Source organism: Dromaius novaehollandiae, chromosome Z, assembly GCF_036370855.1.
Source record: "Dromaius novaehollandiae isolate bDroNov1 chromosome Z, bDroNov1.hap1, whole genome shotgun sequence".
In the NCBI taxonomy this organism is placed as follows: Eukaryota; Metazoa; Chordata; class Aves; order Casuariiformes; family Dromaiidae; genus Dromaius; species Dromaius novaehollandiae.
Window position 1 is genome coordinate 14046732 of NC_088132.1, and position 13849 is coordinate 14060580.

At 41.4% G+C, this 13849-nt stretch overlaps 1 protein-coding gene across 1 annotated transcript in view; it reads left to right on the forward strand.

Moving 5' to 3' along the window:
* The window catches only part of GRIN3A (glutamate ionotropic receptor NMDA type subunit 3A), an 81743-nt gene that overhangs the window by 65254 nt on the left and 2640 nt on the right, over positions 1 to 13849 (forward strand). Inside the window, exons 7-8 of the mRNA XM_026103013.2 lie at positions 7808 to 7972; positions 9260 to 9333. Coding sequence (XP_025958798.2) covers positions 7808 to 7972; positions 9260 to 9333 — 239 coding nt within the window. The remainder of the gene's footprint in view (positions 1 to 7807; positions 7973 to 9259; positions 9334 to 13849) is intronic.

The following is a 13849-nucleotide window of genomic DNA, read 5'->3' on the forward strand; positions in this document are numbered from 1 at the left end:
AGGTTTAAGACTTTTTCCATCCAGCACATTAGTTCCACCCAGGCTCAGGAGAAGCTGAAAATTCTTTCTCTCTGTGGCATTTCTGGAAAACAAAATACACTGAACTGGCAAATTTGCAACTTTCTGCTCCTGGTAGCAAAATAGCTTTGGCACTTAGCCACTATGATAGCGGGCAGGGGGGATAACCTGAACAGGCAAGTTGCCTATCAGTTAGCCATGGTCTTTAAGGTTAGGACCAGGCAGGGCAAAGTGTTCAGGAGACAAGCTGGCCCAAACAGGCTTCTCAGGGCAGTATGAAGGAGATAAGGCTTTCCTGAATCAGGGGTTAGCCAGCCTTTGGAGAAAGCTAACAGACTGTTTCACAGCTTTTAAGATACATTTACAAAAACGTTACCCTTGAAATTGTATTTTGTACTTCACTTCCAAAGCTTGTTTATTCTCCATTTGTAAATGTCACAGGGCAGCTGGAGCTCTGGAACTTAAAGACTGATTTGCACAAAGACTGAAAGTTGAATCAGATGACAACCAACACAGGGAATATAAAATTATACTTTCTTTGTTACATAAAACAATATTGCAGCTACTAGTATCAAACAGCTTACCGATGCTTCACAGCAACTGGCATCTTGCCTGACACTTACAGCAGCCATCATGCACACACAAGCAATGCCAGCACTAACTGAGCCCTCACGCCAGACCCACCGCCTTTCTGCACACCAGAGGCTCAGCGCAGCAGCACAGGGGACGCCGCACTCCCGTGCACCGCCTGACCAGTACCTGGAGAAGGGCACCCAGGCAGCTGATGGCAGGGAACTGCCTTAAGTTAGGGTGCTCCTGTCCGATCCAGACCTGTGTCCCCACCCTAGGGAGCTTCTCTGCCCCCAGCACCTAGCACAGGCTACATCCCCTACATCCTCTCCTCTCTGACCAGCAATGGAATCTACCAGTGGCTCTTTTCTGGGGTCTTTGAAGGAAATACTCCAAACCTGACTTGCTGTGGCTTGTGCTTGTGTTGGTGATCTTTGGTCTTGGCACCACATGGGGCACACAAGCAGGTCATATACCTCCTTCATCTTGCCATGATTTTATGCAATTGCCATCAGTATGTGGCAAACCATGCCTTTCTGCTGTTAGTTTTGACTAGCCTCCTTAAAGGTTAATGGTTAGTTTCCCTTTTTTGTTGTATCGATCGCGTTCCAACTCAGTAGTTTTCTACCTGTCATCTTGATGCTAGGGTTTGCATGTCTCTGGCGCATTGCAAATGTCAAGGGAAGGCCATGCAGATGTCTGCAGGGTGAGAAGATAGTGCTCTGTGCTTGCTTGGCTCATAAATAAAAGGCTTCTGTCACTCACCTTTCAGGATAATTTGTTATCAGTGTGTGAAAAAGAAGTACAAATAATGGGAACAAAATTACTGCTGCCAAGACAATTTACGCTGTCATTCTGTACGTGTGCTATCTGGGGAGGAGGGCTGGCACTTGGTCACTTCAGGACTGGAAATGCTAGGAAGGAGAGTATCACGTAATGACAGACACTGAATTGTAAAAGGGTTGCCTCAATGTGGGAAGAGGCAGTACCATGTGGACTTGTCTGGGGATGAAAAATACTTTCCACAGTGGTCCTTGAAGAAAGGATTAGATGAGTATTAAGTCTGACAACAGAGGTAGGAGAAGAGCGCCTGTTGGAGTATTCTTGAAAATGAGTATCAGATGTGGAATCATCTGTCCAAACTGAAAAAAAAAGAAAACAAAAAAGGCTCATTATCCAAGGAGACAAAGCTGTTATTCCCAATTCACCAGCCAGATGGGAACATTACCTAATTATGATGGTATACGTACTGTTTTCCCTGCTACAGATAGGGCTTGAATAATGGATGTTGCTGAAAGAAAGAGATTTGTCGTGAAACAGAGTAGGTATTTTTACAGATTTGTGCAAAACTTCACAACAAGAGAGGAAAGGAGCTTGTTCTGCTAATGCAAGACACACTGATTTACAGTATCTTAAGCTTTGGCCCTTGAAACCCTATGGCCATCGTCACTTGCCTTTATCAAGGATAAGCTCCCTAAAGGAATTTAATATATATAACTTCAACACTACTACTTCTTTGACAACACATAAAGCCATAAGAAAGAATAAAAAGAACAGTTTCCCTGCAATTACAAGAAATGCCACAATCTGGGGACAAAGGTAGGTTTTAATACTGTTCAATTACCTAAACATGTGCAACAGCATCCATATGATTTTGAAAATCTACTGAGATGCTTAAATGGCTTTAAAAATCTGCCCTTCATACCCATTTATCCCCAGTAAAGCTGGAAATAATTTCTTCTTCACAGAGGTGCTCTAAAATTTAACTTCCTGATCTCAGTAAAGCTTTCTAAAATCTTTGCCTGGGTAATTCTATCAAAAAGGATAGCTTATTTTATTGTTATACCTAATACACCTGTAACATCACTATTTAGTGCCTGAATTCAGCAGCGTGTGGCATCAATAGCTGTGATGTGTTGCCAGCCCACAAGGAACCCACAAAAATCTTTAGAGGCTTCTAATTAATGAAAGCTGGACCGCAAGGTATTTGATCACTTATTCACTGCCTTCAGTACCATCAGGGAGATGTAAGCATTTACAGTTTCTTGTAGCAGGAAGTAAATCAGGAGTTTTGCGTATGAAATCTAACAAGAAAACCACTGAGTGCTGATTTTTGTCTCCACTCCCCCTTCAGACAGCACACTGTTGAGTATAAACAGCAAAATCTCTTCTCTGCAGCTCCTTCCTTCTCCCCAGGCCTCAAAGAAAAAACATATAAGACCCTCATGTACAGAGGAGGCAGCAGGAAAGCAATAGCAGTTGTGGGTTATATCGGAAATGTCTCTCCAGGAACATATAAAAAAGCTGCTACTTCCACTTCTGTTTTTGTATGTGTTGGTTTTCAGAAACTACCACTATGCTCATTCCCAATTAGTAGGCAGCAAATTGCTTAGAGGTTATTGCCAGTGGGCCCCTACCCCCCATTAGCTATAACCATCACAGGATTTACTACAGTTGCTTGGAACTGCAGAACCACCCCATGGGTGTAACTGAGCTCCTTCTCCTAAAATGCAAGGTGCTACCTCTTGAACTGGGGCTTACAGAGCTGGAGCAAGGACTGTATTTTTGTTCTGGTTTAGGAGAGAATATAGCCCATTAGAACTGTTATTCCTTGAAGTTGTTCCAAAAAGATACTGCAGTAGAAAAAGTCATCTGTTGGTTTTATACTACCAGCAAGGAGGTAGCATATACAGCTGACCCCACTTTAGCAGAGAGAAAAGCAGTGATATAGAGTAGCCAGTTTATTGCAGCTCTTTCTAAATATGACGTATCTACACATCTACAAATACATACACGAACTACAGAATAATTACTGGAGCTTTCTGCTCTGATACTGATCAACATGAAGGTATAAAAATGAGAGGTGTCTGTATTAGATGGTTTCCTTTATTATTTGACATACGTGTGTGACAGGAGTAATATCAACAGAATGAGATATTGCCTATTTACAGTAGTACATAAATCTGCCAACATCACTGCAGATAACTACTACTTACACTCTTAAGACACACTGTGCTAATTATTTCTCCCAAACCCCACTGCCTCATTTAATTTATTCTCAAAAATTTCCTACTAATGTGTGGTCTTTATCAGGTAGCTGTTTCAGGTAGTTGCATTTATCTTCTTTATTGCTAGATAAAATATTATTGATGCTTTGCTTTGTCATTTCCTTTCCTAGGGAAAGATGTCTTTTTGGGGGGCAATTTAAAAAGCTATCTTTTACAAGTGAAAAACACATCTGGGATACCAGTGCTGGAATTTCTTTTACCTGTTTCCAGGGAAGATTGGTAATTCTGCAGAGCTGACAGGAGAGTGAGCCAGACCCTCATCAGCATAAATCAGTGCAACTTTAGTGAAGACAAGGGAGTTATTTTTCCATGTGAAGAGCTGCTCAGGCCTTCCTTCTGCAGGCTATACTGAGGATATTGGAATGGCAGAAGCCACTCAGCTCAGCCCACAGGAGACATCTCAGGCATGCGAGAGTCCCTACTGCAATTGTCACTGCGTCTCCCGTATTATTTTTTTGCAATTGCAAGAGTTTTATCATATTCCATTGAACTTAACTCTCTAGATCAATATAAATGCTCCCTACCATACAGAATCACAGAATCACTGAGGTTGGCAGGGATCACTGGAGATCACCTTGTCTAATCCACCTACTCAAGCAGGGTCACCATGAGCAGGTTTTCCAGGACTGTATGCAGATGTTTTTTGAATATCTCCAAGGATGGAGACTCCACAACTTCTCCAGGCAACCTGTTCCAGTGCTTAGTCACACTCACAGTAAAGAAGTTTTCTCTTAGATTCAGAGGGAGCTTCCCGTGTTTCTGTCTGTGCCCCATTGCCTCTTGTCCTGTCACTGAGCACCACTGCAAAGAGTCTGGATCTGTCTTCTTTACACCCTCCCTTCAGGTATTTAAACACATTAATAAGATGCCCCTGAAGCCTTCTCTTCTCCAGCCTAAACACTCCCAGCTCTCTGCTGGGATACAGCAACTCAGCACTGGTGGATCAGGTCCCCTTACTGATCTTTCCTGCCTTTGCCTCTCTCCTATGTTACTTCTCACATGGCTGAGGAAAAGCACCTTCGCCCAGTGGATTTACAGATTCTTGTCACCACGAGCATAAGCTCAGCCTAGAAAACTGCCATTGCCTAGACTATTCTTCTCTATGCCATCCAATAGCTAAGGAGCCCCAGAGAATGTAAGCAGGTGTGTTCTTCAGATGACCAAGTGACTCTGTTCCTTTCATTTATCATTCTATTTCTCATTCAATTTGTTCTTCCATTTCCTGTTACTCTAGCTCTCAGGAAGTTGATTCACACTTGCCTCTGAGCAATTATAGTCATCCTTTCTGGAGAAGTGATTTGCAGTGGTGCTTCTTGGAGAACTAACAAGAGAACATTTAGGCTCTATGTACAGCTAGTACAGATAGCAGTCTTTCTGCTCCTTAGTCATTACAGATACTTACATATGCTGAAATCAGAAATGGGCTATACTAAGATCTTGGCTCTAAAGACCTCTGAAAAAAAAGATCAGACCACGGGCCTGATTATGCTTTCATATGACTTAGAGGAAAACTTGTTCTTTTATGCTAATTTTAATAGTATTAAAATGATGGAACAGCAACAATACATATGTAATAGCAGCATCAAAACCATATAAACCCCCCCATCTCATTCATTAAATTTGAAGATGAGCAGACACTGAGCAGCAGCATATTCACAGGAGTGCTCAAATGAATGGGCCAGTCTACACCCATATCTTTATCTTTCCATCAGCTGTAAGAATACAGGAATCTTTGTACCACATCAGCATTGTATATTGTTTAACATGACACAGAGCAATTTAGAGAAAAGGTACAAGAATCCATGTAATCAGACAAAAAGCATCTTCTTGACCCCAGCATGTTCATGACTGACATTTACCTTGAAGCATGGAAACTTCCACTCTTTCCCCTCTTCCACACAAAATTTAATAGAGCTCTATGTGCTTTCACTGGCCATGATAACATCTAAGAATGTAACTGTCAAGCAGTGACTATGACAAAGTGATTCTACTAAAAAAAAAAAAAAGGGCAAGGAAACAGCAATTAATACATATTGCAGAATACCGTAAGTTAATTAGGGACATGGGTGAGTCTTAGCTTGTGGTCTACAGTCAAAAAAGAAACAGGCCAGCTAACACTACATCCAATTAAATATTTTAGATTTCAAGTATCTACAGGAACGTCCTAGCTCACAAACTAGCACAGGACTCCAGTGTCTGAGTATAAACTCCCAGGGCAATTCTGCATCATACTTCACTTGCACTGTTGCAGGGCTCTAGCAATCCTATTGCTGTCCTTTAGATGGGGACATTTAAATCACAGTTCCTGGAAAACTATTGTCCTGCTCTTTAAACTGTGGCCCTTCTACCATCATGGAAATTAGATTATTGAGCTGACAAGAGGAGTCCTCCATTAAGTCATTACTGGTTTTCCAGGCTTCTGTATACACTCTGCTAGTACTCAAGCAGCTAGAATCATTTAAAGTATTGCCACCTCAGAGCTTTTTTCCCTCCTCCTGTTCCACTAACTGGAAAAACAAAATATGGGATAACAGGTTCCTACTAAGAAAAAATTACAGTGCTGAGAGGGAACTTTTCCTTTTAGGCTGAATTGTTGAACTGTCAATATCAGAAAATCCTTATTTTGAGATTCTGATGCCCTTCTGCCCCAGAACCACTCTCTAGCGTTTTTCTACTTTCCTTTCCATACTGCAGCAGATTTCTTTAGATATTGCTCTTTCATCCCCTTTCAAATGTTTATTCCCTGGTATGGGAACACAGTTCCCAGAAATTCTGTTCAATACTTCTGGACAAACAGGTTATTTTTGTGAGAGAAACCCTGAAATAATAGTTCATTGCCAGTGCTAGGTACAAGAACTCACATTCTCCTAGACTGCGGAAGCTCTATCTTGTTAAAAAAAACACCCAACAGAAGTACATAAAGAGACTTTCAAGCCTTCAGCTTCAGTGTATTCATCACTAATCAACTCTTTGGCACGGAGATGACCTCATAACAGGATTTACCAAACATTCTGTGACTTATCTAATTTTAAACTAGGTCCAGTTTCTTTTCTGGACTACACAGATGTAATATAAAAAGCACAACCTCCTCACACATACACACACAAATTAACAACAAAACCAAGGCACAGACAGGTGGTGTATTCGGTAGGATAGTACGTCAGATGTCATCCACTGACACACTACCGTACACAAGCAACATCTATTAGTGCTGCTGAACTAACTTTTTTGCTTGGCTGTTTACTGACTCATATTATTTATAGATACATAGATAGAATTTGAACTCTTTGAAATATCCTTCAGTAGTCCATAGGCAGTAATTATTAGGAAGTTTTTTTTAAGTTCTTGACAAACTCTTAACAATAAAGGCACAGGGTATGCAAATAATGGTACTATTTTTATACATAGCACACAAACCCAATCCATGCATTGGAGTGCAGGTATGTACGGTACAGGTTGCCACAGTACACAGTTGCTAAGCTTTCAGACATGATTAACGCCAATAAGATTCAAATTTGAGACTCAGTAAGAGTCTCAAAGAAGAGACTAAAGGCTTCCTCCTCTACATGAAAAGTGGGAAGATAGGAAACAAGGAGAGAATGTTCCTGTTTTTCATAATTGCAGTCAGGTTTCCCAGCTAACACAAATTTAGTCCTGTTAATTCAGGGAATGGAGAGATGCCACATTTGTTACTCAGAAATACTTTTTTTCATGACTTTCTGTCAAGGGCAAAACATGCAAAGGGCAGTTAATGATCAATTTCCAGAAAATAGGAACAGTCAGTCTTAGCTGACTGCTGACTAAAGATTTGTTCTACAATTCATCAACCATGTTCTGTCAAGTTCCTCTAAATTCAAGTGCAAAGACACCACAAGTACTGGATTCTCATGTGTTCAACACTTAGTCTCAGCTGGCAAAAAGTACAAGGAAAATATTTCCTGGTCTTTGGCCTGATTCTCATTCCCATTACAGGTCCTTTTGCTCTGACTGGACACCAAGCTTTCAAATGGCCATGCAGGACAGAAAGTCTTTACTATGAATAAAATCCAGACCACCACTTTGTATTCAATCAGACTGCATTTCCAAATGAGAAAACAGAAACATCTGTTAAAATACACTAATAGCCTACTTCACTTTTATGCTTTTCACAGACACTGCAAATGGGCATCAAGCATTTTTCTGGGCTCTTTGTGATGTTGTGCATCGGATTTGGCTTGTCCATCCTCACGACCATTGGGGAACACATAGTGTACAGACTGCTCCTACCACGAATCAAGAAGAAATCCAAGCTGAAGTACTGGCTCCATACAAGCCAGGTATGTATTTAGTAGTAACTCCATCAAAGTCATGTTGCTGTTCAAGAAGGCCTGATTTACGGCCCAGTGCTAAGATAAGGTCTCACCAGCTGAAATGGATTGGCGCAGAAGTACTATCTTTCATATTTCTTAAGCTTCACTCTTATTTATCCATACGAGTAAAATGACTGTTGTTTTAGTTGAATAGTATTGTTGACTTGTGTCCATACTGAGATCCAGAATTCTTCTTGCAAAACCTGCTACCTTGCCAATGAGTCCTCCTCCAATTTTTGTCTAAGGATATCACCTGCACAAGTGTAGTCTCTATTTCTATATATAGTGATGGCATCTGAGCTTGCAGGGTCCTATAAGAAGTGACATTGAGGATCATATTAAACCACACAGGTCAGACCCTTTCTGCAGTCACCAGAACCAAGGTTTTTTCTGTTTTCATTTTTTCATGGTATCAGTAAAATAAGAGACCATAAACAGGTCACCGTCAGAATACTAAGGCATTTATGGACTATGAAAAGTATTACACAATACTTCTAATACATTGCCTAACAGTATAGTGCCCTGTGAAGCTGTGCTGGATTATGCCACGCAATAGCAATACATTAGCAGTTGTAAGAAGGGCACTGATGATTGGCATTTGAAGTGTGAGAGCAGCTGTTGCAATCTGAAGAGGATTACTTAATGACAAAATGAGAAGCACAAAGGAAATAGTTCAAGTATTCACAATTGCAAAGCCTACAGACAGAATCCTTCTGTTTGTACTGTTAACCTTACAACTCCTTTTAGACACCAGAAACAACAATGTTATTTTGCTGGGCTGGCTCCCCAGAAGCTTTTATTTCCCTGTAATGGGTTCCCAGCCTCTTGGTGGACACACAAGTACTGGGTAACTTCCTGCATTATTCTAAGGAAAATAGTGGGAGGAAATTGCTGTAGGTGTTTGCATCTAAAGGAAGAAGTTATTTTGCAGCAAAAGGCACAAGAAGAGCTTTCCAGTAGTGCAGTGAAAGAGGCCTTTTAGAACATAATAGTTTGCTAAGATCCATCTTTTTTCCTGAGGAATTCTCACACCAAGGAATGTTTGCAAATTACTTATCCACCCTTCAAATTGCCCTTTCTTAGGAATTGTGGGGAAATGAACTTGTAATGACAAAGCACAGACATTGTTTGTATCTTTGAACGTGCAAAATAATTTATGACCAAGTAGATCACACAAAGCCAAAATTGTTTACGCATTTATGAACCTATTTTTAATCTTGTGTTTACTAATTCATTTTCTTTTTTTCCCTGCAGAGATTACATCGTGCCCTGAACAGCTCATTTATTGAGGACAAACACCAACCTAAGAAAAAACGAGTAGAAAAGAGGTAGGAAGTTAGTTCTTGATAAACTCTTAACAATAAAGGCACAGGGCATGCAAATAATGGTACTAGTATTATACACAGCATGCAAACCCAACCCATGCCTTAAAAAAACAAACTAAAAGATTTACTTTGAAATGAAATACATTGTGTCTGGACACCTACTTATAAGTCTAACATACCTGAAAGACAATAGACCAAGAAAAGGAAACAAGACAGAAAATATAGTGGGGTGAGGTAGAAACAAATTGTTTCCAATACCAACTATTGCCTCTAGAAATTTTGTTCTTTGACAATTTCCCACATGGCTAATAAAGCAACCCCAAGCTAAGCATAGGCTTTGAAGTTTGTTAGATCTCCTGTCCTTGTTTTTAGAAAATTATTTGCTCATATACTAAAACACTAGCAGATAACCAGGAGTCCTGTGAGATAGCTTCACAGTGAAGGAGAGCTCAGGTGGTATGTATGTTAGAATATTTTTCACATGAACACCAGCTCTGAAATGAAAAGGCTGAAAAAAAGGATATGCAGTCCCTCAAAAACTTCTGTCTCAAATAACTCTTGGGAAAAAAAATAGGTAACAAAACTGCTTTGCTTTCACAGCCCATGTCTTCTGAAGCAGAGATAATCTTACTTCTCTATAGCTACCAATATACAACACATTTTCCTAAAACTAAACATTTGTTAACTCACAGAAAACTATTAGAACACTTTCTAAAGGTATAGGTAACAGTATTGTTTTCCTACAGAGGAGACACAGACAATAGAAAAGCAACTTCTTCCAGGCTGTTGCTAGGTATTTGGCATGACTGAATTCCCCAAAAACTTCAATCTTATCAAAACACATAAATATGTGTTTTGTTTAGCTTGTTATTCCTGCATCAATGGCAGGAAATCTAAGTAGTAAACTGTAGGCTTCTAGACAGCCTATATAAAACAACTATATAAAGACATATGCAATTAATTTCCTCATTTTTTTCCTTCATTTTACCACCCCACAAAAACCCCAGTGCAGCACCTCCTTGTGCTGGAGCAGCAGTAACAGAAGCTGACCAGTGCAAGACATTTCTTCCTCATACTGGGTGCTCAGTGGGGCAGCAGCATTCACAGTAACACACACACTATTTGTATCACTGATGGTACAAAAAGCACCAGCTGAATTATTTGCCAGATAACGAGTGGTGTAGAAATTCCCTAACACAAGGAGATGGCCATAAAGCCCACACTAAAGAACCACAAAAATATTCTTTCATCAGTAAGAGTGGAGAAGTGCTGCTGCTCCTAAAATATCCCTGCCTGCACAGCAGCCAGCATGCACGTGTATATACCCACCCATTCCCTGCTCCTCATGGTCTGAGCTGCCATTTGGACTGGATTGCAGTGAATTTTACTCAAGACACCTGGTAACATGTGACATAGCTGTAACGAATAATCATGTGGCAAGGTACAGCCCAGTGCTCTCCAATCAATTATCTTATAACACTTTCTTTTATTCCTCCTGGAAGCTGTGGAATTATTGAAAGCACCACGAAGTAGAACAGAGGTGGAAGGAATTTGTGTTATGTTACCTCTATTTCTCTCAGGAAGGAAACTGCCCTCTTTTTTTAGGTCATACCTTTACAAAAAGCTCTTTAAACTCTGTACTAGAAGACTGCAGAGCAGCAGTGGCCAAGCTGTATGGGGTTTCATCTACTTGACAGTGTTCAGACGTGGACACTAGCCTTTGTTAAAATCACCTGCTCATAGACCCAGACAGAACAGCCACCATCACAAGCAGTAGAACCAATGTCAGTTTCTAAAACTTCATCAAAAAGCTGTCTTTTGATTTTGGGGGGAAGAACAGAAATTATGGATTAGTGGTTTGACACTGAGAAATATTTATAAGACCAGGGAGTTGCAGCATCTCTGGGACAGCTCATGTTTTTTCTTCAAAGCAAGTCTGTTGCACAAGGCTGCCCAAGACCTGGGGCTCCACAGGCTCTGCAGAGCTTCCCCACCACACAGCAAGGACACAGCCCTGGGCACCACAGCCCTCAGGGCCTTCCTGTGCCATCCTGCCACCCTGCTCACAAAGAGGAATCACAGCTGCTCATGCTTTTCTTTCCTTCTTTGCCCTCCAAAGAGGAATCGCAGCTGCTCATGCTTTTCTTTCCTTCTTTGCCCTCTGATGTCAGCCTTTGCACACACTACAGCTGTGCAAGGAGCAGTGATAATCCTCAGTCTTGGTAGTCCCCTTAATGGTGCCAGCCTTCACTGGCTGCACAGCAACCCCAACCGCTCCTACATTACTTTCTGTCTTAGGCTAAGGGTGATGAGGCTCTAGTATTTATCTACTTCAATAATGTCTCTGTTAGGGGCAAATGATAAAAAATCTGAGACTACTCCCTCTGGATTCCCACTGCTACAACACAACTAAAGCTCTCTGCGTTGACACCTTACCCCCGTCTACGGGGACTTTCTTTTTTGTCCACCCTCAAAATCTCCATGTGACTTCTGTTTCCGAGGAAAGCTCCCCAGCTGATAATAACCTGCAGTCCTAGCTTACAAACACAGCTCATGCCTCTAGTATCTCTTGCCTATCAGCAGTAATGTGGAGCAAACTCAGTGTAACCCAGGTGACATGGAGATGCACCATCACCAGAACACTATTTGGGTTCCAGTCCCTCAGATTTTCATGTTTTAAGCTCTTTGGAGACCCTCTTTGCTGGATGGCTCTTTTGAATTGGCCACTGACTATCTGTGTGAAAATGCAGTGTGGGGGCCTTTTGTTCTCTGCCCTAGGAATGCTTCGCACCTTTCTATTTCCCAGGTCTAATCCTATTCCGTATCTGAAATGTACTTATGAAGTACTTCTTTGTTTTGATTTCTTCAGGGGATTAATATAATTGTATCACAAAACACACATCCAACTTAGTGCAAGACTGGAGAGCATTCCTGCCCTTCATTTTGTAGTGTGACAAAACAACTGATCTACACAAAAACAAAGAATCCTACATGTATTTCTCTGCTTTGGTTCTCTTAGCCTGCTGGACTCTGGGCTGGGGCTGCAAGCTCCTAGCTTGCCTAAAGCCTCCTCTCCTCCCTCTGGGCATCCCTGATCACCTCTTTCTTTAAGGGAATTTCCACTTTCCAACTCCATTCTGTAAGGGCAAGGCTAGAAAAGAATCTGCTTCCAGCTCCAGACTCTTTCTTAAACTGGTTGTTTTCAGCAATCCAAATCCTTAAATTTTAATTATTTTCATTACCTACAGCTCAGTAGATTCATGTTAATAGGCATTTTGTCCAGGAAGAATACCCACATAAGACTTCTACGATGTAGCAGTTTTCATAGCAAGTACTTCAGAGTTTCAATCTGAATTATAAAATGATTACTCAGAAAAGGTAAAACAGAGCTTCTCTCAAGTGTGGGCAAACTCAGTGCTTCTTACCTTTCACATGAAGAGCAGAGAGCACACAGCATTCCCTATAGAGAAAAGAGTCTTTATGAGAAGCCCAGGGAAACACCCTAATCTGAGAGGGCTGTAAAGAGAAATTACCAAGAAAGGGGTGATGAAATGTTTGTTTTTTTTTTTTTTTAAAAAATCTTTAATGAATCAAAATGTTTTGGAAAGACTTTTCCAAAGGAGAAGATTGAAACATTTGAAACATAGTTCCCAAAGGGGGACCAATATCAAGATTCCTCTCCCAGACTGAAAATTCCAAACTCTATTTATTCTATCAGGAAGCTCTTGTTTCTTTACTCCAAGGTCTGGATAAATCATGTCATCAAGTTCACTCCCTCCAAAGTGCAAACAGCTATTCAACAGACATTACAGAATCACCGAATTACAGAAGGGTTGAGGTTGGAGGGGACTTCTGGAGATGAACTAGTCCAACCTCCCTGCTCAAGCAGGGTCACATAAAGCACATTGCCCAGGACTGTGTCCAGACAGCTTTTGAGTATCTCCAAGGATGGAGACTCCACAACCTCTCCAGGCAACCTGTTCCAGTGCTCTGTTTTCCTCACAGTAAAAAAGTTTTTCCTCATGTTCAGACAAAACTTCCTGTGTTTCCATTTATGCCTCTTGTCTCTCATCCTGTCACTGAGCACCACTGAAAGGAGTCTGGCCCTGCCCTGTCCCTCTTTACACCCTCCCTTCAGCTATTTAAATACATTGATAACATCTCCCCTAAGTCTTCTCTTCTCTAGGCTGAACAAGCCCAGCTCTCTCAGCCTTTCCTCATATGAGAGATGCTCCAGTCCATTAATCATCTTAGTAGCCTTCCACTGGACTCGCTCCAGGAGCTCCATGTCTCTCTGGTACTGGAAAGCCCAGAATTGAACAGGGTACTCCAGATGCGGCCTCACCAGGGCTGAGTAGAGAGCAAGGAGCACCTCCCTAGGCCTGCTGGTAATGCTCTTCTTCATGCAGCCCAGAATATCGTTGGCCTTCTTGGCCACAAGGGCACATTGTGGGCTTATTGCCAACTGGTGGTCTTCTAGCATCCAGCTCCTTTTCTGCAGAGCTGCTTCCCAGCAGCT